Source organism: Anser anser (genome assembly GCF_964211835.1).
Source record: "Anser anser genome assembly, chromosome: 1".
NCBI lineage: Eukaryota > Metazoa > Chordata > Aves > Anseriformes > Anatidae > Anser > Anser anser.
In genome coordinates this window covers 92,000,097-92,027,481 of record NC_139720.1, presented here as the reverse complement: position 1 = coordinate 92,027,481, position 27,385 = coordinate 92,000,097, and the positions used below count along the sequence as shown (strand labels likewise).

At 37.7% G+C, this 27,385-nt stretch overlaps 1 protein-coding gene across 1 annotated transcript; it reads right to left on the bottom strand.

Moving 5' to 3' along the window:
• Positions 1 to 930: 930 nt before the first annotated feature.
• On the bottom strand, positions 931 to 27,133 carry CIP2A (cellular inhibitor of PP2A). The gene is made up of 21 exons (XM_083816903.1): positions 26,881 to 27,133; positions 25,237 to 25,384; positions 23,835 to 23,947; positions 22,157 to 22,251; positions 21,505 to 21,601; positions 20,402 to 20,524; positions 20,100 to 20,245; positions 19,312 to 19,387; positions 17,956 to 18,183; positions 17,301 to 17,460; positions 16,128 to 16,269; positions 15,344 to 15,443; positions 14,399 to 14,517; positions 10,363 to 10,552; positions 8,458 to 8,532; positions 8,263 to 8,373; positions 7,776 to 7,972; positions 6,156 to 6,269; positions 4,190 to 4,272; positions 3,549 to 3,688; positions 931 to 2,397 (listed from the first exon to the last, which is right to left on the bottom strand). Exons 1-21 carry the CDS (start codon positions 26,980 to 26,982, stop codon positions 2,227 to 2,229), a joined length of 2,730 nt encoding a protein of 909 aa, XP_083673029.1. The 5' UTR covers positions 26,983 to 27,133; the 3' UTR covers positions 931 to 2,226.
• Between the last annotated feature and the right edge of the window lie 252 nt (positions 27,134 to 27,385).

Below are 27,385 nucleotides of genomic sequence, written 5' to 3'. Positions count from 1 at the left end.
ACAGAACTGTTTTCAATGTTGATATTATCAACAGGCCTAAAAGCAAAATCCTAGAACACAATTCACGTAGAAAGAGCTAAATGTAAAAAGCTACAGATTTACTCTACAGTGAGAAGAGCTACGTGTTTTGAATAAACATTTTAAATGGAAACAAAATTATTTGCTATTGCCCATTTCCATGGATTTGCTTCGTTGCTGATTAGAAAAAACACTGCCAGGAAGGAACACAGAAACGCTGTCAAAGTGGCTTGATGGGTCCATGCATTTGTTTGCTGTGTAACCCAATGGAGTTCAGCAACACTTGGCTTAGAACAACATCATATTGACATAGCACATTTTTCCAAGGGGGAAAAACAACAAGCTCAGTCAATATTTATATACCATGCCTAGTACTGTGGATTTTATAATGTAAACTCCGAAGATTCATTTAGCATTTTCTGGGGCCATGAACCTTATTACAATATAACCTTACTCCGGTGAGTAGCATGACATTTTTGCCCTTGCATTCTACCGTTTGAAAACAAAGTCAAACCAGCATTTATCAGTTTAATTAGTAACATGCTTGACATTTCCTACTTAAATTTCTTTTCTGGCAGAAAGTGAGTAGAAAACATTTACTTGCCCTTGCACCGTGACCAAGAGACTTAAATAGAAATGAATCCATGTCTGCAAACTTATCCTGACACTCAAATTTCTTAACTCATTACACTGAAGTAGAAATTTATAGTTAATGAGGCTTTATTTCCCCAATGAGTTTGCAAAACTAACAGAAACCCTCAACTCAGCAATTTTGTTGACACTTTCTGACCTTCCTAAGCAATAACTACATTTTATGCAAAAAGGCAGCCAAACTGCATGTATTCTGTACTGAGCTGGCAGTTATCCCTACAATAGCCCTCACTTAACAAAATACGTAAGACACAGAAGATAGAGCAATTTTTTTTTTTATTCCCCTAGTCTTCACAGAGACCAGAACAACGTCTGTAAATCTTACTTGGGCTTAATTCATAAAAATACATATGTTATAGGAACAGGTTAAAATAGATACAATTCATCTGATGTATAATTGCAACTGAATGTACAAGGCTATAGACATGAGTAGACATTTATTATACAACTGAAAACCTAAGGAAAGTCAGGTGTTTTAAGATCTAGCCATTACAAATTAGATAGAAATAAAGTCAATAATGCTACAGAAGAGGATATATATGAGATAACCCAAAACTCTTGTAGCTATACCAAAAAATATATATTAAGGAAGTAATTCTGCCAACTGCTAAAAGACATGTTATTCACGTCATATGTAAACTAATGAGAGGAAAGTGTTCTGCCACTCAAAAACTTCAGTTCTAGTCTTCCATATGAAAGTATACTTAAAAATTACCTAAATATTTATACTATGAACAGTATATGAAATCCCATTGGTGTACAGAAGAAAACAGCAATGCTGACAAGTATTGCATGTACCAGATTGGACTATTAAAAAAGTGCAGATCTTTTTAAAGAATGAATAAAATGATGTGGGCTTAGGAAAGTAGTATCTAATATTTACGAAGTATTTGTAGATTCATATATTTCATTATGAGCATGCTTTCCCTAATTGATGCTCCTTTTTGAAAAAACACTTTTCTACTTGCTCAGATTAATATCTCCTCAAAATTAGAAACACCTCCACATATTTACTACATGAAGTATTCACAATAATATGCTGATAAATACAGCTTGCAGTGTAATGTGTTCTAATTGATATAATCCATTTTATTTCTGTGTTTGTGCCTTAGACAGCAGGAAGCATCACTGCACAAAAGACAGATGGTATTTATAAGAGAAAGTGAACAAGATTAAATGATGAAAGTGCTTAACATATAAAGCATACTTACCTGACTGCCAATAACAGAATAAACAGACAAAAAATTTGAGCAACTCCCATTTTCCTATACATATTTTGGAAGGTTAATCACCAACAAAAAGGTGCATTCAGCTCCCAATACAGATGGACAGATGGATAGTATTTCTACCAAGACCACGAGAAGACCTTTTTGGTATACAGCAGTTCAGTGTTTTCAAACAACAGCCTTCAAAATTAATTTTTTGTTCTCAATTGATTGTTAAGCTACTTCAGTTTTAGATGATTTTTAAGATGGATAGCATGCTAGCTTCAATTTTTTTTATTTTACATATTTATTCATATGTATTTTATACTAAAACTTTAAGAGACAGAGAGCCCTATAAACTGAGGTTCACTGTTTCTGCACTTAACTTGCCACCACTTAGACTGTGAATCATTGCAATCATATTGGAATGTTTGTTCAGTTCTTCCTTCTGTAATTTTACAAGTGCTTCTTTTTCTTCCAAGCGTACTTCCAATTGAGATTTTTGAACTTCCAGAGAAGATGCCTGCAGGAAAAAAAAACCAAAATGTTACTATTTCCTCCATTGTTAACTGAAAAAAAAACTGTACAGTATACAGCAAAAGCTAAGTGGACTGGCGGTGAATTTAAGCAAGCAATTAAAAAGCACAGTTTTAAAATTATAAGCTTGTTTCATAAATTCTTTTCTCAGCTATACATTTGGTGCACGTGAAAAGTTACAGCTACTGTTGCAATTCAAACATTAAATACCAAGGGGAAGAACCAACCCCCACATTATCATTGTTCTATTTAAGCAAGAGAAGTGGAGAAGTGCTAGCGGTTAAACTATCCATGTTTCATTTCAATCCACACACTGGTAAATATTTATTAAGAACAAGTGAAATATTTGCTATATACAGAATATCGTTCTAGGGATTAGACTTTGCTTCCAGAGAATGCCAATACTGGAAATACTTTGACAGACTGCACACTTCGTTGCGATCACTGATTAGTTTGCATCGAAAATGAACCTCTCCGCATTGTGTGTTTACTGGGAGCCTTACCTATAGGCAAGGATATACCAGCTCTGCTGAAGTTTCTGGGATTTTAATTTATATATTTAAAAAATATTACCCTGTTAACTTTGTGGTATAGCCAAACTGGTCTGTCTCTCTCATGTTTTGTGAGAAGACATTGTTTTTAGAGATGAAAAATAGATATTTTATTAGAATTTCAAAGACCAAGAAAATCAGATGTATTTTGTTGTATATATACATACATACATAGCATCTTAATACAGGATGCAAGAAACAGGAGCAGGAAAAATAAAACAAGAAACTCCCCCCTGCATTTTACAGTAGCCAAAACTAGAAACTGAAGAGGAATGTTCTGTGTTCATTTATTTACATTTATTCACCCCAGTTTTTCTTCCAAGTATTATGTACTCACACACCTTGACTTATACAATCCTCTTAAACCCTGACTGTGACTGTTCTCTTGAATTCAATTTCTTTTCTCAGCAATTCAAAACTAAAAAGGTACATAATTAAATCTGAGAGAGTTTGTTCTTCACCACCACAGGGACTGGTCTAGTTTCTTCGGTCACTTTACCACTGAAATATTGATTATCCAGCTCTATCAGAGATATAGATATCTAATACTCCAGTCTCCAGAGTGCAGATGCAAATAATGTCTTACCTTAATACTCAGTTCTTTCCTTGCTTGTTCTGTTTTACTTAATTCCTTTCTAAGAATATCTACAGTTTCTTCCACGTTGTTTTTTTCTTTCTGTTGAGCTCTCAGTTTTTCTTCCAGAACTTTTATTTTCTGTTGCAAGCCTTAAGAAAATCAACACATTAAAAGAGGGATTGTCAGACTTAAAAAAGACATACAGCATTGCCTAGGAAACAAGTATATACATTTATTTTTAATACTCAACATTGCTGCTAATAAGTGAAGTACTGAGTAGTGCCACCTATTGCTAAGTTCTAGTAGCTGCTTTCCAGCATTTGCTGAAGAGTTGAAGTGAACTCTTGTAATTTGCAGTTCCTACAGAAAATAGGTTTAGTGAACATGCTGTGAAGAGATCCTGAAAGAACATACGATGCTGTGCACAGATTCGGTGAAATCCATATAGTCTGGGAAATCACATTTTTATATCCTTTCAAAGATATGTATATATACACATTTGTTTAATTTAACTGTTAAATTGCATGTCCCTGGCTACCTTTAAGATCTACAAGTTACTAAGAAAAATATAGCTGCTTATCTATAGCACAAAACATCTATTTAAACCAGTTAGTTCTTTAGGTTCAGTGACCTTTACATAAGTGACTTACTTGCTATTTTGCCATCTTTATCCTGTAGCTGTTGCTGTAATTCTTTTCTGTGATCTTCAGCTTCAACCAACTGTGCAGCAGTCCTAGAATTACAGGAGAAATTTTACTTATCAAAGTGATATATATTACCATTTCTTTGTTCTAAGAAGCTAGAATGATTTTTGTCTAACTTCTAACTGCTGTCAGGAGCTTCAAATCAAATCAACAAAATTATGAAGGGTGTTAGCACAAGTTCTCTCCTTTTTTTCCCCTCATGAAACCGTTATTTCCCTCCTTTGATCAAAGACATACAGTGAAAGCTACTGAAAATGTTCATTCCTAAAGCCTAGACACCAGAAATTGGTGCTCTTGATTACAGCCACAAAGCATTCAAGATACCTCAAAGAGATAGAACTGAAGGTAATAGAACTGAAGTTGTCTTTCAGCCAGAGTCAGAATTCACTGACATTAGTGATTGATGTATGGGGCTTTTAGCTCTTAGTATGCTCCTGATTTGACAATATCATTGCTAACACCTGTTTCATGCAAGTGTTATCATCTATGCAAACACATCTATGCGCAAAGATTTTCTAATACCATCCTGAACATCTACAGACTGTCATGTAACACTCAGCAAAAACTGAATTTTGTAAGACTTCACTGTAATCCATATATAGGTTATCTGCAGTCCTCACTAGTTAAGACTGCAGGAACTAAATATTATCCTAATTACCCTAATATATAGGTGCTCTCATCCATCCATTATAGCTGTAACCCAAGTACTTCGAACTCCACAAAGTCAATTTCCTTTCACCATTACTAACTAGCATATATCCTCTCTCATTTGCCTCACCTACATGACACCTATTGTCACTCTTGCTTACTTTATCTGCTTACTATATCACAATTTCTAAACTGCAGCCTCTGGCAATAAAGGGGTAAGAGGGATATTTCCGTAGTCTGTTTTATTTGTGGTAGTTCAAGAATATCAATGCAGCAACCAGTAACTGATCCTCCCTATTTGCCTTTAAAAAGGAGCTCTCCCCAATTACACTGAGCTGCATACTGCACCAATAAGAGTTAGTGTCCACATTTATTCAGAAGCAAATAAATCCATCTGTATGAAAAATTTTCCATTTGAATCAGAACTCAAGGCAGTAATCAAAGCAGTCCGAGTCACTGACTAGGCAAGAGCCTGGAAGGATAAAGTGAACTTTGCAAGCCAAACCAAGAAAAGCGTTTTATTTCTGCAGTGAATTTCAGGCTTGCCTGTAAGCATATTTTAAAGATACCTTCTGCAAAATTAAGTATTAAATAAAATTTCTCCAATAGAAGCCCTATTCTTTAGATACATGGGTGAAAATTACATCAGACCTCTAATCTTAAGCCATTGAAAATAAAACTTATAATTTGTCCTCAAGGTAGAAGTAGTGCTAATTTTATGGTCAAGGAATAAAGTTTTGCACCAGAAACAGAACACCAAATCAACACTATTTCTAATATAATTTTTAATTTAGTAGGTTCTCTCCCCCCCACCCCCCTCCCTTCTTCAGTATCTTAAAGAAGCACTTAAATCCTCAAGTACTTCTGCTGATATCTCACAACATTCTGCAGGCTAAAAGGGCATACATGAAAACCTTGGGTGACAGTAGCATTCAACAATTCAGCAACCACCAAAAGAACCCCTATCCCTCAAAAAAACACAAAAAATCCACCCCCAAATTGTGTTATCATTAGTTCTTTTAAATTATTACTGTTGCTGTAGTCTGTAGGGATTCCCTCCTGCCCCCAACCAATATAGTAGAAAACAAAATTGAAGTCCCTACTACAGATTTTCATCTAATATACACATACAAAACAACCCTGAAGGATCTTTTACTTCTAGTTCTACTTCTCAGATGTTACTTAAAGCATAGAGAATTGAAAAATTGAATGCTGAAGCACTACTTAGTTTCACTGTCTACTTAAAGGACTGAATCAAACTTACCTGTCATTCTGCTGCTTGAGTGATTCATTTAGTTTTTTCATTGCTTCCATTTCTTTATTTAGGGAATTGCATGTAATCTGTAGATCTTTATGTTGTCTTTCAGTTGTTTCATACCTACAAATAAATTAGAGTGTTATGGTTGAAGAGGATAAATGCTTCTGAAGAGCTTTTACTTTAATAGTTTGTCAAAAAAAAAAAACTTGACATCTTCTGCGCAATCATCCCACGCAAGCTAAAAGATATATATTTTAAAAGAAAATACTTGAAAAAACAAGCTTCCCTAATTATTAAGAAAACTCCCTCCAGTAGAAAACTCTTATAGACTGACAAAACACCAGATATCTGTGTTTAGATATCTGACATAAACAAACTGTTATAAATAAGGTTTTTGTAGTCATCTTTGAAGGGACCCTTTGAGACAGTTTATGACCTCCAGTTATCCAGTGATACTAAAAAATGAACATAATGGAGACAGTGCAAAGTAATTAATAACAGTTTGAGGCAAATCTCATGCTTGAAGCAAATTGCTCTGCTACTTTCCTACCAAAAGGAAAATTCTCACCCCCTATGGTAGTTATCTTGTTATTTTTAAGGAACAGCATTTAAAGTCTACAGATGGTTTAGAAAGTATGTTTTTACTTTATAAAAACAGTAAAACAATCAGTCAGTTATTTTATTCCTACTTTAGGAAAATTATAGCTGTTAGGTAACAGATTGAAGATGCTTTATTCTACACAGATTAGTCAAATGCATGCTCATAAAGGATATAGCTACATACAACTCAGGCAAAAAAGTAGGTACTTCCACACTGACAACACTAGATACTTATTCAAGAAAAGCCATAATGGACAAATTGCGTACATTTTTCCTCCTTCAATTACTTCCCTTACTGGCAGTGATATACCTTCAAGACTTCTGACATAATTTCTGCCTCTGTTATTAAACAACCAACTTGCTCTCAATTTTATCAGCTTCTTTGTCTTGCTGACACCTAGTGACAAAACTGATGCATGTGAATTGAAACACTACGGATATTTTAAGCCTTTATTCTTCCAAAGAATGTTTGTTTTCTTCCATAAGTAATTTCTATCCCTACGTACTTTTTATGTCTCACATGCCCTATGTGGTTTTTCATTTTATTTTAACTTTAAGAGCCTAAAGAAATAATGCTTGTAAATAATTTGGAACACATAAGGCACTTCCTTTCCCCCTACATGGATTTAACCTCATTTCAGTCATTTGCTACAAAAGTGATCAAAGATGCAAGCTCAAGAAAGACAGCATATAAGATCAAAGAAAGAAGCTGAGAGTATGGTGTAACACCATCTGAAATTAAGCACTGTCACTTTGTTTTAGAGAACAACGCTCAAAGTTCTTGCCATTTCCTGAGCTGGGCCTTCAACAACTACATTTTCACTTCTCACTCCATTTAACATATTAACTTCTTGAATGACATACTGTAACCTGCTCTGCAAGTATACAGAGAAAAGAGTACTTTTTACTTAAAACCATGAAGTATCATGTAATGTTGCCCTTCTAACATGCTTAGCTAACCCAGAACAGGGTTTCGTCACTTTGACTGACTATGAAGTATTTGCTTACAAATCCTAAGCTTTTTACCTCTGAAGAAGATCAACAGATGATTTTTTCAGTATTTCATGTTCCTCAGCAACTGTTTGCAGTTTCCTGTTGTGTTGAAAGAGCTGCTCAATATCAGTCTGTGCCCTTTCAGATTCTATCTGCTGAGCTTTCAGCAAAGCATTAAGTTCTTCATTTTTTCGTTCCGCATCCTTCAACATTGCAGCAAGAGTTCTTGCCTTTGAGGGGAAAACCCCCACCAAAAAAAAAAAAAAAGGCAATCACAAGAAATTCTGTCTTATAAGTCATGTTTTAACAGGAATATTAAAAGACATTAAAGAAACTGTTCCAAAGAAACGTCCTGTTTTCCTTTGGATTGTTATCATGAAAATTAATACTGTCCTCATTTGTAAGCATAGGTTAGCTAAGCAGGATGAAGTTTCCACATGTGCAAATACAGTTAAAGCTGCCCAGACAATTATTACTCTGCCCTATCCCAAAGTCCCAGAAAGAGACTCCTGTTACTCACCTCGGACTCAGCCTGGGCCCTCTGGCATCGGTACTGGGCCATCAGCCGATCAGCCTGAGCCAGAGCCTGAGCTTTCGCTTCCAGAAGGTCTTGTAGCCTAGATTCTTTAGACTGTGCATAGGAAGAACACTCATTTATTAACATTCCCTGAATCTACAGACAGCATTGTACCCCTACACATTAGGTTGTACTCACAGCTAACGATGCAAGCTTCTGTTCATAGACATCCATTAGTTCAGATATCCTCATATCAGTGATTGGCTCCTTCATCTGTGGAAAAGTTTTGCAATTACTGCTACTGTAAATTTGTATTTACTTGGTCAGATAACGCGTCTAAAAGAGCTTGGTAGTTTTGTGAGCTTTCTGTCCTTTTTCTGTTTACTTAGCATATATGGCCCTACAGATCTTAATTGTTCATTAAACTATGTTTGAGTCAAGTAAGAATGTTACTTGATGATTTCAGGATACATTTCTTAGGCAGTACTGCTTTTGTAATGCCAGTTTTGAACAGTCGTTCATATATGCTGATGCATTACTAAGTGCAAGTTCTCTCTGCTGTTCATACAATAAACAATTATTAAAAAGGTACCATCTCTGCACCATTTTGAACCATTATGTAAGATTTTTTTTGGCATATTAACAACCCCCACATAGCTAGCTCCAGTTCCCAGCTTGCTTTCCTGTCCCTAAAACAGGAAACCAGTAGTTTCTTTTCCTGCTTGCAAAGTTGCAGTAATATCTAGGACACAGAGAAAACTATAAGAAAAGCTTCTGTAAGCTCCCTCTGCTTTCTCTGTACAGTAATACTATTAATAGTGTTCAAAATGTTTTTGCACACAGTTGAGCTTCACACAACATATGGAATGTACAGAGATGAAGTACTACATGTTTTAGGTGATTGTGTATACGGATTTTTAACTAATGCATTTTTAAAGGAAAATTCTACTTACTAGAAGGTCTAACAAAAGACTCACTGAATATTAGTAATGTTTTCCCTCCCTCAAAAATCCAAAGAGCTGCACCAACTGTCACATTACCGGAAGCTGCTGTACTAGTGCTGTTAGGCACTGCTGCTGCTTTAACTTACATTACTAGATACGCAGCAGCGTACTTACACACTGTCACATGCAGTCCTGAAGAGGATGATCAACACGAGTATCCAGTGGCAGAGTAAGAATGAAACCAATGAAGTGTCACTTGACTTTTTTTTTTTTTTTAATATTATTCTAGCAGCTGATTGGTGGCTTGCTGAATTTTATTCTTTTCAGTTGCGACAGAAGGAGGGTTGCAAAGCTAAGGCTGGAGGCAATGCCACTAATATAGCTGGTGAGCCATTATCAGGTACATTCTGTTCATTTTTTGCTGTTTGCGTACTGTTCTTCTGAGTCAAAAGAAAACATAGGCAACAACCCTTCACTCAGTCTGAAGTGGCTACAGAACAACTACTACCTTGCATTGAGCAGAAAAGAGAAAAAGGAAATATGTTCAGTATCTCACAGTATGGCGCCCAAAGAGGCGCACCATATGTGGTGCCTGTTTGAGTGTCTCATTTACAATGCACATTGCTGCACAGAAAAGCTTCCTTCAGAAGTAGTAATACCGCCTTTCCAAGAAGGCCACAAAAACTAAACTTGAAATGCTCAAGATATAGCTACAGGCAAGAAAATGTAAATGTTTGTGCGCCTGTTTAGACATACAAGACATGCACTGTACCCTTATAAAGCAACACAATCATCTTTATTTCATCACAGGTTACTTACAAAGAGGTAAGGGAGCTCCTTGTACGTGTCTCAGCAAGTCTAGTAATTTACAACTATATCTGACATCTGCCTCCACCTCTGACAGAGGGAAGAACAAGGAAAACCCAACCAGAAGAAGGGATTTAAACAAGGAGCCCAGCTTCTGATACTGCACAAAGAATCATCGTTGAATTTCTCTCAGGAACTCAGTAAAAGGAGCAAATTTTTATTAGGTAGGAAAGTAAATTGAGCTCAACTGATACAAGGCACTGTAGCCTGACACTTGGAGGTTAAGGTTTTTATTTTTCCTTAATAACTGAAAAAGTCAATTATTTAGGAAAGGTATGTAAATTTTACTAACCTCTAGTCCAGAATGAAGTTTCTGTATTAATTCCTGAATATTTGAAGTTGTGGATTCATCACCTTTAGAACAAGACAAAGAACTTCTCGGTGTAACGCTGGTCACGGGTGACTGCATTTGGATTCTTTTTGATGCGTGCTCTGTTTCTTGTTGTCTGTAAGCATTATTTGCAGCAATACTTTCACCGAGTCTGTATAAACATAAATGATATTAATGAAACAATCTGCTACAAGGATTGTTGCAAGGACTGAAGATGAAAACAGTTTCACAGCATAATTAACTTTTTTCATTGAAAAGACAGACTACTGGAACAGTTACATTTGCATTATCACACAACATTAAGATGTGGTTCCAAATACGTGCCCATACTGTCTAGAGATACTGAAAGCTGAAGGAAAAACTTAAAAGCCTATTAAGGCTAACTGTTGGAAACAAGTGCAGTACCTCACCAGAAAATGCATGTTGTTCAGCTCTCTTGAGCAAAACAGAGCATCTGTGTCTTATTAGCCCAAGAAACAAGTTGAATAATGACATGTGAAACAGCATAACTATGCCACTGTTTGTAAGTAGGAGGATCGAGAAGGTATTTAGTAGGAATGATTTTGTTTTTATCAGGCATAAATATAAGACTGAATCATCAAAACGCAGAGTGCTACCAATAAATTTTAGTTTTTCCCTCTGTGATAGTATTTCACAATATTATATTGAATACAGCACATTTCACTTTTTAAGTTTTAACCATAATTTAAGCATGCAGATAGAAGTCTAATAAATTCATATTCATTCGTACAAGGAAGAGAAGACAAAAGCTGAGACTTAAGTAATTACTGTACATATATCCCAGTGTCTGCATGTAACTTGTGGCTGGTATTTGCAAGGCAATTACTTGGGACATGTTCCAAATCAGAGCTTATTTTTAAGTCACCAGTCAATTTTTTTTTCCTTTCAATAAATTCCTTAATTACTAAGTTAACCCTAAGACTTCACTGAAGTGCTGTCTCAATTGCTTAAGTGAACAGAGCCAATTTCTGACTTGCATTTAGAGGCATGTTATTTGCCTATTCCTTTATGCAATGCCAGGCATATTGAATTGTACAGATCCTTTGTTCCTCCACCCAGACAGTTTGTCACTGTCCATTACAAGAGTGTTTTACCTACACTAAATCATGCAATCATAGTATAGTTGAGGTTGAAAGGGATTGCAAATATCATCTAGAACAAGAGGGTTGAACTAAGCAGGTTGCCCAGAACTACATTTAGTAGTTTTGAATATCTTAAAGGATGGAGACCGCACAACCTCTGGACAACCTTTTTCAGTGTTTGATTGCCCTTACTGCCTTAAGAGAGTTTATTTTGTATATTTAAACAAATTTGCTTGTATGAATTTGTGCCCCTTACCTCATGTTCTGCTAACGGCTATCACCAAGATGACTCTGGCTCAGTCTTCTTTGTTCCCTCCCATCATTTATATACATCAATGAGATCCCTCTGTGTCTTCTCAAAACTAAACAATCCCAGCTCTCTCAGCCTCGCTTTCTATTATGACACATGCTCCAGCCCCTCAAACACTGTAATGGCCCTTCACTAGACTCACTTTGATAAGTTCATCTCTCACGTTGGGAAGCCCAGACCTGGACACACCACTCCAGATGTAGTCTGACCAGAGGGGAAGGATTGCCTAAAACTCCTAGCAATGCTCTTCCTAATGCACTCTAGGATGCTATTGGTCATCTTGGTCATCCTTGAAGACAGAAGTCACATTTGCTTTCTTCTAGTCCTCAAGAACCTCTCCCAGTCACCAAGACCTTTCAAGGATGATATAGGGTGGCCTCACATTGATATCAGCCAATTCCTTAAGTACTCTTGGTTGCATCCTGTCAGTTCTCTCAGACTTGTATATGTCCATTTTGTTTACATGTTCCAAAACGTGATCCAGTCTTCCTCCAGACTTGCCCATTGATCTCAGAGACCTGGGATTCCCAAATGCAAAGCATACCAGTGAAGACCAAGCTGAATAAGTCATTGAGTTCAACAGCCTGTAGCACAACCTGCCCTCCTTCTGCACCAGTCTTGGTGTCTGCAAGACTGATTCTCACTCCTCACTCTCCCAGCTGCTGTTACGCAGCAGTTTTTTTTTCTTCCTTTTTTCCTTCTCTTAAATCTGCTCTCACAGAAGCACAAACAACATTGCTTATTGGCTCAGCTCTGGGCAGCAGTAAGTCCCTTTGGGGCCAGCTGAAACTAGCCCTTATGTAACATGGGGCAGCTGCTGGCCTCTTCTCACACAGGCCACCCCGGCAGCCCACTGCTACCAAAACCTTGCCATGTAAATCCAATACAGTGCCTTACTGCGTTATATCTGCAGCAGACACTAGGGTGCTTGGACACCACAAGGACCACAGATCAGAGCCCTGTAACAGCAAGCAGGCCTCCAGTTTCTTCTGCTGCTTCCTAGCGCTGCATACAGGTACCTCACAGAAGCATCCTGTATTGCTGATTTCCCAGAATAAGTATGAGGGCTTTTCCCCCCACAGCATCTTGCTGTAGACAATCCCTTACTTACGTGCATATTAGGGTGACCCTGATTTAGCACTGCTGTTTTTATGGCTGTAAGGTACCTCCTGTTCACATATACCCACGCCCTTTGCCTTCCAACCCAGTATACCGCTTCTTCACTTGATCGACTGTGGTCATCCCTTCCCCTGTTGTTTTTAGTTTAAAGCTTTCCTCATCATGTTAGCTAGTCCTTGATCCTGAGTCTCTTGGTCATGGAAACCACATCTGCTTGACAGGGTTTACACGACCAATTGTTGACCAACAAAATCTGTCTGCTCCTCCTCAAGCCCTTCCATTCTCACCCACAGGAAGAGGTGGAACACCACCATTGTTCCCCATGCCACAGGAGCCAGGTAACCATGCCTGATAATATCCAGGTCTCCTCTGCCATAGCATTTTTGCCCTTGTGGAAGGCTAGCAGATGGTAATAGCCTGAGGGCTAGAGAATCCTCTGTAATTTTTCCAAAAACTTCCTAAGGCTAGTCTCCCAGAAAGTAGCAAGCCTCCCTGAATGGTAAGTCAGGTTGCCACATTTTGAAGCTGCAAGGCCTTGAAGGAGGATCTGGTCTCTCTCTTTTTCATCATCTCTGATGATGAGTCTGCTAATTTCCTTACAGCTCCTTCACTTGGCACCACAGGTCCTCAGCAGCTGCACACCTCCTGCAGGTTAGGAGACCACCTCCTGCTACCCCAGCTTAGGGAGAGGTCCAGAACACTCCCTGCAGCCTGAGCCCACCAGAGTTGCATACCTGTTCTGAAATTTCATTAGAGTTGCTGCCTCAGCTTTCAAAATTTATTTTGTAGCTCTTTTGATGGTGTTACAGACCTTCTTCTACTTACAAAATAACAACCCCTCACCCTGATTGCCCTTTTGAAGTCTATATCTAATTAGACATATGGATATTATTGATAAATAGTACTGTCATAATCATAAAAACAGCACTTATGTTTTTGGGATGAACAGTTTTAAGCTGTTATCACCATATTTTTATTTAAAAAAAGAAATAACCTTCTGTACATGCCACCATCTCTCTGAGCTTTCTCAAAAGAAAAAACAACTCAAAAAACACAACGAAGCAAGTTACCATGATTAATCCATTTGATCATCCTTCCTCCCCATATAAAAGGCAATTCAGACGCTGTTCCAAGTTAAATTTCTGTCAGAGCACTCTGACAGAACATCAGATGCAGTCCAAGTATAAAGCTCCAAGCACAGACTTCAGAAAAGTGAACCCTGAGGGATGGAAGTCACTATTATGCTCTCTAGAATCTGATATTAATTAAATAACTGTCAGTATTTCAAGTAATTCCCCTGGCCTCTAAAACCACTTCTTTCTCTTAAGTGCAGATTAAGAGGAAATGACAATTTTTCTAAAGTTACTTTCAGTTCATTTGAGGTAGTAATATGTCAAGAAACACAAGCATCACTAAGGCCATAAAAATTTCAAATCCTACCAGACTACCTCAAAAATAAACTTACACAATGGCAGGAAAATCGGGTAAGGGTGCAGCCTCAAACAGTATTCCAAGTCCCACTTGGACTTGTTCTCTGTATTCTGATGTTAAAGCAAACGTCAAAGGTGTAATCAGGCGTTGGTCCTAAAAAAGAAACTACTTTAGTCAAAATATATGAGTAAAGAACAAAACCAAAAATAATACCAATGCCCATGAGCACAGAAAATTTTTATTCAAAGCTGCCTTTTTAAATTCTGCCCTTCTAAGTTTCTGAAGCCCAAAATTAATGAAACAGAACTGATTTGAAAAACAGTTCACACTTGGATGTATTTAAAATTTTGTTTTCCCAGTTAGAGTTGACATAAAAGGCAAAGAAACTACTTAATTCCTTCAAGTTTTTAAGTGCTTGATTTCCATCATAAAGGATCACAAGTGTTAAGTTTTATTAGGATTTCCTGATAGCTGTGGGACTACGATTGCTACCTATTAAGTTACACAATTCCCATTCTCCAAAGAAAACCCTCCAAAATAGCATGAAGTGTTTGTTTGACTGTCTGGTTTATTTTCCATCTACAAAGTAAGCAGCTAATGTACTATCCAGCCAACAGTGTTTTGTCTATGTAGAGTTACATCATAGATGTATACATTTAATAGTAAATAACCTCACAAACTATGTGATTACATAGTTGTGATAACTTTGTTTGCTACTTTCAAACTGTAATCCTAATGGAGTCTTAAAAGGATAATCCTTACCATGCATTATTGAAATAAGAAGTATAAAATCAAACTGCTCTTATTTTAGAAGAATTAACAGTGAAATGGTGTTTAAGAACGGTACCCGGGGGACTATTTCCCTAACAGCTTTACTACCTCAGAGACGAGCATGCAAATGCATTTAGAACTAAAATTGCTGCAGTGCTATTATAAAGTGTATGTGTGAAGAAAAGTATATGACATTTTAAATTCATACCTGCAGAATTTTGTAGAAGCTGACTTCCATACTAGGTACGTCCTGTTTCAGTCTGCTCATAAGATCAAGTGTTTTCAAAATAGTATCAGCAGCAAGTTTGCTTTTCAACATACGAATGCAAAAGCAAAGTGGGGAAAAAAAGCAGAGAGATCTGTCAAACCAGCACTGATAAATTCAGTCAATTTACAAAATGAATAAATACCTTCATGAAGATGTTAAACATGTCTAGCAAGACATCAATGCCAACACCACAAGAAATCACTCAGTTCCTTGGACATGCTGTTGATTTTTTCCAGTGTACCAAGGACAGCAGCGAAGCTCAAAAACACTTTCAACTTGAAAGTGAAGTGGGTTTAATCACTGGTCAATTTTATTGGGCATATAACTCAGTTATATTGATATTCAAGTCAATGACACTGAGTTGAAGGAATGCATGTTCTTTGTTAGTACAATCATTGGTTCCCCTCTTCCCATAGTATTGATGTGTGATATCACTTCACTTCAAATGAGCTTAAATTAACAGATGCTTAAAATCATTGTCCCACATCAGTGGAACTCCAGCTTACACACAAAACAGTACCAAAACGTTTAAGCCAGGTTTTATATATTGAACTGACCAATGTTACATTCTATTGCCACAGAAATATTAAATCTGATTTAAAAATAGTACTGACTTACTTCAATTTGAATGGTAATTTCAACTACAGTATATTTTCTGTTGGAACAATATCAAAACTCACACAGGTCTAGCTAAATTAGATATCAGAAAAAACTGTGTGCTTACCACATTTTAGAGTCCACTACCTTTGCCCCAAAACCAGCATCAATTCCGCTATAGGTAAATTGGTGTTCGATTAGAGACACACATTGGCTGGCAGTCAGTACCTTTGAGGCATGCGTTTTCAATATGTCATCTCTACAGAGCAGTAGACTGAGTTAAGTTTTATTCTTAATATATCTATGCTTAGGTATTGTCACCATAAGGAAATATTTTTAATAAGACAGTTGCTACATCCAAGCATGACGTACTCCAAAATACTTTTAAAGCCCAACTACATAAACCACTTAAGTCACACTTAACTGACAATCCAAGAAAACTCTGCTGTTCAACTAAAAAAAGTACTTGGAAACAGACAGCTACAGGAAAACCACAATAAAATGAGGCGGCATAAAAAAAGATGAACAAAAGGGATTGAACAACCAGTGCCTAACACAAGAACTAGTTAGCTAGGGGAGAACTAGCCAAGGAACTTCTTCACAGACTTCAGCTGAGATGCCGGACTACATCCTGCTGTCACATTCTCCTTACTTCAGGATACCAAGTTCAAAAAGGCAACAAAACAAAAATCAGAAGCAGAAGAAAGCAAGCTTCAAGTACTTTAGAGCTGTAGGCTTGAAGATGACATGATAGATCAGCATTCTCACCAAACTCCTTGACAAATCTGGCCCAAATCCTGTCAGAGACAGGATGTTACACTAGGTGGACTAGAAAAGCTGTTCTGAAATTCTAATGAAGGAAACCCCTTAAAAAAAAAAAAGTAAAATGGTATCATTTTGCATTATTTTTACTCTTATTTCACAAGTCTAAGTTTTTATCGTATTTGGCTGGGCACTGCATTAGACTTAGCTAGGCCAAAATACTCTGATTAAGATGGCCACCCATCCTCCTCCTTACAACTTCACCAAAAACACTCATCATTTTTGATCTGCAAAGCGCTTCTACACTGTTGAACAGCCACCACATTTTATTCTGAATCCCTGTACTACAAAATAATTTCACAACAATTAGAAAGCTACTTAAGATCTTTCAAAATGACAATGCTAAGTAAAATTAGTGCAGTTATCGCCATTGAATGCTATCAGTGTGACCCAAAACGGACATTTCTTCTAATACCTTGGAACAGATCATAGTGGAAAAATCATAAATTAACTGCCAATAGGCACGTAAAAAGGATATCTATGAGGACATTAATAGCCTTGACCATTCTTTCACACTTTCTCTTCACTAACAGCTCATCCACAATCTGTTCTGGCATCTGAAGATGATCAAGAAGAACAGGCAGCAAAAGATCCACAAAGTGTTCAGCGGAGGCACTGTTCCCACTATTAATAGCATCCTGTAATAAATTTTATGTCAATGTTTAGAGCTACTGAGAAAGGAAGACAAGCCTACTCTACCTCTTCCTCCACCAGCTTGTAATCAAGCTTTCCCAGGCTCTTGCTATTTTAGGTTTAAGACTGTTGATCAGTATCACACTGGAGAAGGAAGTTTAACAAATAACAGTGAAAGAGTAGGAACTCTCAATTCTACAAGTCCTAGAAAACAAGTCTTGTATAGCTCTGTATCTGCCATCTGGCCATCTGGCAGGTAGATATGGACAGACAGATACGGAACTGCCATATCTTCCATTTTACTTTCAGAACAGATATATTTTTGAAATACATGTCTTTAAAAGAAAAGCTGAGTGTTAAAGTATGAAATTTTAGAACAAAAGAAGTCAGGTATATTTTTACATGCTACCTTCCAAGTAAAATGTTATTAGATGTTTAAAAATTGAAACAAAAATATAGCTGCTAAGAAGCACTTTAAACTCAATTATCAGCTCTGGTACCTCAAAAACCTCTTTGAATAGCTGCAATGCTAGAACAGAACAGTCTTCAGAGCTTTCCAATGGTTGGTTTGACAAGTGTACCAATGCAACAGATGGTTCAAAAGTCTTTGAGCGAGTCACAAATCTGGTATTTCCAGAGACTGGCAAGCCAGATGGTTCCAGTATCGCCTGCCGCAGGGTATGACGCAGTTCAACCACAGAACAGAAGGCGAGCAGCAGTTCTAAGATCTGTATGAAGTGAATGAAAGAGTTCAATCGCTTTTAAAGCGATTACTCATACAGCAACTGCAACTCCCATAGCCCAAATCTAAAGAGATATTTAAGTTCTAATCAACTATTCTTGGCATTTTGAAGTTCTATGAACGATATTTTTCCCTCCATAAAGTCAAGTGAGCAGCAGCAATACAGTCCACTAGACCAAAGAAAACCATTGAGTGGTGAAGGCTTGCAACAGTTGGCATTCAGTGTACTGCTTTCCTTTCTTAAGCAAGAAAAGAAAGAGACAACTGCTGTCTACTGATCTACCAGCAGTAGAAATGCTTTGGTATGCACTGAATTAAAAAAAAAAAATATGGAAGGGAAAAATATTCTGAGATATTAATGAATGCCCATGTGCAAACTCAGATGAAAGTCAAACCCCCCCCCAAAAGCACCATGTCAACATGTTTCTAAATAATAACCAATAAACAACAAAAGTCACGTACATGGAAACATGAGCATTTATTTACTGTGATGTGAAATGCACTCTTAGAAAAAGTTTAAGATTTGTTTCAAAGATATACTTTGCCCAAGCATTTTCATGACATACTGTATTTTAGTCTTTAGCACCAGGTAGCCGATGTTTCATTTATTTAAGGTGGTAGTGAGACAAAGCTGAATAGAACGCAATTTGGCATCAATTTGTTCAATTACTGTGAAAGCACATACTCCCTACTTTGAAACTAGTGTCATGGTTCCCTGACCATCAGTTCAAAATCTGAGTAGCATTAATTCAAGTCTTGGTATGTGAAGTGGGGCACACACTGCATTTCTGGTGCAGTAACCCACACTTCTTACTAGCCAAAGCATGAAAGGTATTTATGTTTGCTTTTTGCCTTTATATCTGTTGCCTGAAAACAGGCACACAAAACCTGGCAAAACAAACAAAACCCAACAAAAACAACACACCAAGCAAATACAACCTGACAGGCTTTTGAATAACTACAAGACAAACTGATAAACACTAAGTCACTAAAGAGTCTTGAAATCAATTTATTTAATCAATCCTCATACACAAAGAACCTATTTATGTCTACAGACGTGGAACCAGGTTATGAGTTGTACCCTCTTAGCCTTAAGCTGACTAAGTATAAATACCTTAGATGATGAATTGGGATCCTTTCCATGAAGAAGATCTAATACTTGACCAAGGCATGAGGTGAAGTGTTCATACCTATAGCATACATGAGGGGGAAGGGGGCATAGAAAAAAAGCATTTGGAATTTGAACTTCCTTAAAGATTTATACCAAGGGATGAAACGTGACCTATTTCCTTTTTACCCCCAAGCATTTCAAGTACAGTGATAGCTTTGATGGTGTAATTTTGCTAAAAGACAAGCCCAACTCCAAAAATATCCCAAGAATAAAAAAAATAAATCCCTAAAATACACCAAGATTTTCCAGCTATTCTTATTGCTAGAAGATTCAGATGGAATTTCAGAACTAAATTCTACTAGCTGAATTTGCAGGAGCAATAGACAAGTACTCTGCACAATTACTACGTAGTGCCCTACAGTAAAATTATCACAACTTCGACAATACTATTCCACCTCAGATTAATGTAGGCCTGCAAAAAGGCACAGTAGCTGTTCATGAAGTTGTCTGACCAGTGATACTGTTGAGACAAAAAATTACTGAAAACAAGCCTTAAATATTCCTTAATCAACAAGGAAAGGACACGTTTTGATTTACACTTCTGTGTGAAACAGGTAACACAAGAATCCTTGAGTTTCAGGCAGGATAGTTATAATCAACTAGTAACATACGAGAAGCATCTACAGATTTTTTCCAGGGTGTGGTTCACAATACAAATGGCATATAGCAAAAGAGCTGAACAAAAGTTTATAAAAAAAATCTGCAATACTTTTGGTAAAGTCAGGCCATACCTGGTAAGATAATCTGCAACTTTGGGGTTTTTCAGAAGATCCATGAGTAGATCAACAGAATATTTTCTTGTTAGAGTACCATCTCCATTTACAACAATATTGAATATTAACTGAAAAGTCTGATGGATATTCCGAGCATGAAAGAGCTAAAAGAAAAAGGAAAACTATGTTCGAGAACATACTTAACTTGCTCAGGTCTCTTGCACATTAAAGTTAGCTGGAATTAGAACTCGATTTTGCCAGTGTGGCCAATAGATTTATGAACAACTTGAGAAGAGAACTGATTTCAAAGTATCACTTACTTTTTCTCCTACTTCTTCATTTAAAGTAAGGCTTGATAATATTGAAAGTGCAAACACAACCACAGTCAAACTACTGTGGGCCAGGAAACTTATCAAGGTACGATAAAAACTCTTCACATTATTCTATAACAAAAAAGAGACAGGTATTATAAGCTTTATTTTGTTCTGTAAGAGCACCAAACTTACATCTTGCTCATATTTTAAAATAAGAAACAAATCATGAATGATACAAAAATGTTAGAATGACAAACTTTCTCTAGGAAATCTCTTTTAGCATTCTTCTACTGCACAACTACTGGAGTTGACATCGATGACTAAATTCTTTGTTGAATTTGCATAAGGTAGAACAATAAAAAGAGAGGAAGGAATTTCATCACTATTTTAAAGACAAATAAGAAAGTCATTTTGCTAAGACTTCAAAGAAAAAAAAAAAAACACTGAAAATGGAACCTATCTCCTCTCTGATCAGATTTGAAAATAGTTCTTTCTTCCACCTCCCCTTCCTTTCAAGGTAAGCAGTACAACATTCACGGTCATGTAGATGAAATTTTATTTCTCCATCAAGAAATGTTACATTCGTGCTGATTGATGAAGAGACATGAACTGGAATGGTTTGGATATGGATGTGTATTTGAGGATTCAAAGGCCCTGACCTGACATTGTTGTATTTTAAAAAAATAAAAAAATTAAAATATTAAAAGATTTATCTTTTGAAAATAAAGTCTTTTTTGGCAAGCTGCAGTAAGTTTTGCCTGAAATTCAACTACAGTCTTTATATTTTAACATTTAGTTTTTCTACAGAAGATATGTTCAAATTTTAAATTCACTTTTCCTTTGCAGAGAATGGTTACAATAACTGAATGTGTAATGCAAGCCTGTGCAACAGCAGAGCAATAAAAGAAAACCCAGCTTCCAGTTCTACTGATTGTTTTCTCCAATTTGAGAGAAACAACCACCAACACTGGACACAACACTGAACAAAAAGGTCAGGATTATTTCTTATGCATGGAAAACATGCTTAAGAAATAGAAAGGTAATTCCTCATAGTCAAGTAACTCTTGTCCTCAAGCCAGAGAGCCATGCCACAAAAACAAAACACTTACCAAAGATTTTATCTGAGTTTGAATAGATAAGTTGTGACGACAGAGATTCGCCAGAAGCCCTAAACATGGTATCGTTAACTCATCTTCAGTGGATTGACTGGAAAGAAAAGTCCAGAAGTTTAAACAAAGATGTTTTCATTAAAGCATCCTAAATCTAGTTACAATTTTTTTTTTTTTGAGTAAGATACCATTCCTCCAAGCAAAGCAAAACTAAGATCTGCAGGCCTCAGACTATGGGCAGCTTTTAACTGAGCTAAATAGCAATAACAGGAATTGGAGACGAACACTATCAAAGGTCCTTTATTTCAGGTGTTTTTAATAGTCATTAGACTTGCACAAAATTAATATTATTCTAAAGGAAGTCTGCTCATAGCAGCAAGCATAAATATTTCCCATGGCTTTTATGTTTGTTAGCTTCCCCTTCCTGGGGATGGGCTAAGAAGCCAATTAACATTCAGCCACCCACAACACTACATTTGACAAACTCTAAAAACATGGTTTTTAAGTAAAAATCCCTGGTAAATTCACAGCAAAAATGTCACTGCTTACTCTGAAGACCAGAAAGTTAGTGCAATGTGCAAATCATCTTCAGGAAGTTTAGAAACCTAGCTAGGGATTTCCCATGAAGAAAAATAAATGAGTACAAACTTACACGTGGTGCATTAGAAATGAAATCAATTCATCGAGGTTGGCACCGGCGCAAAAGACTGGAATGTTGTAGGTTAGCCTCTGAAGCAGCTGAATACTCTGAGGAAATAAAAAACTATTCATATATGTCTTCCCTATAGCATCTCACTGAAGAACATAACAAGTACAAAAGGCTTTTCCTACCGCTGAAACTGAAAGGAGAAATAAACAAAGACTACAAATGAATTCATTTTCCAACTGTAATGTTAACATAATAGTTACACAAGCTGCTGCAAGTACTTGAAATAAAATATCCTACCACACTGATTACTGTGTACTTACTAAAAGCCCAGACAGGTTAGTAAAGATTTATTTTAACAGAGGAGTTAACTTTTTAGCCTATCAATTCTTCCCTTTTCCATCATCAGCCAATTCTCCATTCTGTCACTGAGAAAGGGGTTTTGTACCAAAAGTTTCACCAAAATCTAAAAGCACTTTGTAGCCTCTTGCAGAAAGCATGTTTATAGTAAAACATACCTGCTGTAAAAACCGCCAACAGACCTCAAAAACTGCCAACAGACGGTGATAGTACTGTCCTTTATACAACATTCTTCTGGCATATAACTGAGTTAATGTGACATGAATACACTTGGACATGACAAGAATCACAGCATAGCTAAGGAAAGCAGCTGATATGAAGTCTCACCCTGTAGAATACCTAACATAAGAGCTTAAAAATCTTATAACTGTATCTATTTGATGACTACAAAACCTTTTCCATTGACTGATAAATCACCTGGATCCCCAAGTCATCTTGTACTCCCTAGTATTTTGAGAAATACGCAAAACATTAGGAAAGTGTTTGTACTGGCCACTTGATTAATTTCCAACAGATCAAGGGCAACGTAACTGCTAGTAAATTCATTTTTCTGCTTTCCCTCTTCTGAAAAGAAAATTGTGACCACAGATAGCCAGCAAGTGCATGCTGAAATCTCAAAGCCACATATGAGAAATCCTGTACATATTTTCTAAAAAAAAAGCCCAACATTACTGTTCAGTGCACAGAAAGGACAGGTGTAAGTTGGTGTAGTCAGACTGGGAGATGTCATGTGTTCACTAAAAATAACTAAAGCAATAATGTCACAATGCCTACACTTGGCTCCTAAAAATGAGCTTCTATTAGCACAGCCCCTTATATTCACTAGTAAAATAGCAATGACCAGAGGGAAGGAGGCATACACGCCCTGCAAGCCTTCAGTGAGAACCAGCAACCACAGCTTTCCCTTCACTCATTCCCATTTACCTGTCAAAGTACTGATTAGCCAAAACAATATCCAGGTTTTTGTTAGGAACATTAGAATAAATTAACAAGTTTACCTCAGCTGAAAAATAAGCTTCCAAGCTCTCATACAGTGATGTTATGCAATAGAAATTTCCAGTTTCAAGAAGCATTTTTTTTTGTAACTTAATTAGAGAAGGTGAGAAGCACAAGCAATCTTAAAGAGAATATGCAGAAATCTACATAGTGCTAAAATCCTGTCATATTAGACTCACACAGCAAATAACGTACACAGCTAATGTCAACTTTCCCTCAACACACACTGTAGGTGTATATAACAATTCTTAAAAAGCTCTATCTGAAATAATGTATACTTCATAAAAGTAACTAAATATAAGCATTAATAAGCATTAGATCCTGTTACCTGTAGTAATACTGGATCGTTAAGATTAGTAGAGCTTCGATGAACCACTCCTGCCAGGACACTGGTCAGATTGTAGGTATCCTGAAGAGCTTCTCTAGTGTCATTGTCTAAAACTAGAATTTAAGTATTATTAACAAAAACACCCTATGTAACAGCAAAAGCATCATTGTGTTAGCAACTTGTCTAAGCATAAGCCCTAGTCTTTGGCCATTTTTTCGAAGTAGATTTCACAAATAACTACAAATCACAGCTCCTACACACTTGAATCTCTACTTTAGTTCTGAGCTTACAGTGAATTGAAATGCTAATACTTTTCTTTGGGATGTTTCAACACTGAAGAAACTGCCTACCTCCAAAGTATAAGCTCTAACTGATATTTTATATCCCGCAGTTAAAAAGCTTTACAGCTTAAAATTAATGACCTTAGTTTCTTGCTTCATGCTAAGGTGGCAAGTAGACTAAAACTGATACCTTGATAAGGTTATCTAGCAACAGTAGTACAAAAGTCCAATTCTGCTTAGGCAGTCCTGGAAAAGGCATAGTGAACAAGAATGACAGGTAAAGCAACAGATCAGCTGGAGGAGGACTGACTCTTAAAATTATCCAGACTGCACAGGTTGTGAAAAATAATTATGAACCCCAGCAACAAGTTTTACAATATTTTACAACATTTTAAAATAACCATTAAAAAAAAAGAAAGACGAATAAGGGGTCATCCTAAAGGTCCCAAAACACCAAGAACCACCCACACCTAAGGGAAAAACTCTAAGCAGAGAGCAAAGGGATAATTTTTCCCTCTATATGTAACCTAAATACATAGGTTATGGTGAACACAGAGCTTCCTAGACAGCTAAGTCCCACTTTTTATGGGAAAAGGGAAAAAAAATCCATCCCAACAAACAAGAGGCTCCAGAACCTGTTTTCTAATTTGGAAACTTGAAGTACCTGGGCCCAGGACATCGTAGAATCCACACTGCTGCCTAGCAAGCACTCCAATAGGAGAACTAAACTGAGGCAAAGACAATCATTGATATAATATTGTTCTTCCCTCCTTTCACATCCCCATGGCAGGTTTCTTAACTTAGGAAATATTTTCAAGCTCTCAAGTCAATGCCCCTACAAGGAAATAATTTCTCACACAGCCCAGTGAGGAAAAAAAAAATCTGACAAGCATGATCATTATCATTTCACGTTAATGACTTGAACTCTGTTTCTAATAGTGATTTAAAATCTTATTTGGCCTTGTATATACAGTTGGGTTGCTCAGCCAAGCACTCCATCATGATGAAAAATACTTAGAACATAAGGTGTGAAAAATGAAGTTCAACACATGCCACAATCAGCATCCACCTTGTCTTTCCTTTCTCAGACCCAAAATTAGAAATTAAAATGCAAGCTTTACCTAGCTGTGATAGTAAAGTAACCAAAGCCAAGGTTAGAGAAGGGTCTATATTAGCATCCTCAAGGAGTTCTACTAAGCAATTAAGACATTCACTTGGTAGAATCTGTTTTGAAGCAAATAATCGTGTAAGCTTCAGTCCCGAGATAACCTGGAGATGAAAGGAGAAAAACAACCTCAGTTACTTAACTGCAGCAAAGTATTTAATAGAGAAGTCAAAGCACAAAGTTACATTAACTATATTTTGCCATGTTTGACAAACTGAGAATGTATCCGCCACTCTAATAGGACATCCATATTTGAATTTGCTGCATACACACAAAAAAGATTTTTTTTTTTTTTATTCCTCTGTACGCACCTCCTTTACTCTTTGAAAATACCAAGTTTATGTTGCGGTCAGTTATGACATTTTGGGACTTGTTTTGTTTGCTTGCCTTTTGACAGCATTCATTGTAACATCATATTCTTGTTAAAATGTAGCAGAAGAACACTTATTATTTCTTCGCATATTTAAAAGAATTAATACCAGGTTGCTCTTCATACAGATTTTAGCATAAATAAAAGACAGGATTTATTTGCTCTTAAAGAACGATCATACATACTGCTCTTTACAAACGTTTATTGATTAGCCTTCAGCTCAACCCAATAACCTATTTTCTGAAGAAGTGGACAGAAATACAAAGGTATTACTCTGCTTGAAGGTAAAACGTAACAGTGCTGTTTTGTGAGTACTCTATGCTTAAGATGAAAAAGGGAACTTGTTTTCTGGAAAGCCCATGTGTTGAAAATGATACACCTGCACATCAACACAGGTAGACATGAGTTATATGTGGATAATAGTGCAACAAAGCATTGTTTTTGCACATCCCCTGTGTGCCTCTCTACAGTGGATATGGAGAAGGAAGTTAAGCCAAGTACCAATTTTTATATTAATGTTTTAGTATTAGCAATAATGTATTTGGAAAAGATACTTTACAGAGTAAGTAATTAAGCCAGCGTGTTAGTCTCTGATCTCACCAAACAAGCCCCCCTGAAGAGGCTGTACGCAGGCTCTACACGAGGTCAGGGAAATAAACAAGACTACTCCTTAAGGGCAAACCCATCTGTTTACAAGTTGCATGAAAAAGAGAGAGGCCAGACACAAGAGCGGTCCATCATTTAGACTGTATTCTTAAGTCACAAAACTGAATGATTCTTGCTGGGAAGAATTCAGGGGATCTGGAAAAACGTCCTTTATATGCTTAGCATATATGCATGTAGGAGTACAGCACACATCTGTAGGAATATACACACAGAAAAAGCATACAATTGTACAATAAAGGATGAAGTAAGAGCAGAGGAACAGAACTAAACATTGAAACGTTTCTTCTGCCCTGGCCATCGGGCACCGGGAGGGTTTCCCCTTCCCCACCGGACACCTGGGGCCGCTGCGGGGCCGAGCCCACCATGGCCCCAGAGCCCAAAACGATGGTGGCGGAGAGAGGCCAGCCGCGGCCGGGCACCGTGGCGGTGCGAGAGGAGCCGCCAAGCTCCGCGATCCTGAGGGAACCCCACTGCCAACCCCTCACCCCGAGCCGTGCCGCTCCTCCGCCGCTCCTCCGCCTCTCCCACCGCAGCCTGAAGCCCCAGCACCGGCGCCATCCTCACCTCCAGGCTACGCTGGACGAGCGCCGCGTTGCACGGCGTCTTAGCAGCCTTATACTGCGTGGCTGCCAGGAGCAGCGACTTCATGCAGCCCGAGACATCCATGGCACCCCCCGGCTACCCCCTCAGAGGAGGGAGCAACAAAACCCCTTCGTATTTCCCGCCGCCGCAGCCATTTTGGCGGCAGCATCCACTGAGCAGGAGCGCCCGCCTACCGCGCGGGGCACGGCGGGAGGCGCCGCCACCGCCATTTTCCTGCCGGGAGCGGGGTGGATGCGGGGAGGGGGGGGCTGGGCTGGGCTGGGCTGGGCTGGGCTGGGCTGGGCTGGGCTGGGCTGGGCTGGCAGGAGGCGTGTGTGGTGCTGCTTTGGTGCTGAGGGAAAAGAGGGGAAAAGCCGGGACGTGGAGCCCCTTGGGTGGGCGCTTCCGCCGGGATGTTCCTTCCCGTACGACTGCGGTGTTAGGAAGTTGCTGCTGGGGGCTGAAACTTTTGAGCTTGCCTTTTTGG

Excerpts from the sequence above, each read along its gene's own strand:
- CIP2A (XM_083816903.1), bottom strand. The coding sequence starts at position 26,982 with ATGGATGTCTCGGGCTGCATGAAGTCGCTGCTCCTGGCAGCCACGCAG. Across the intron at positions 21,602-22,156 it reads TCATTTCTAATGCACCACGT|TCAATCCACTGAAGATGAGT; the intron begins GTAAGTTTGTAC and ends TTTTCTTTCCAG. Across the intron at positions 18,184-19,311 it reads ATCCCAATTCATCATCTAAG|ATCTTAGAACTGCTGCTCGC; the intron begins GTATTTATACTT and ends CACTTCATACAG.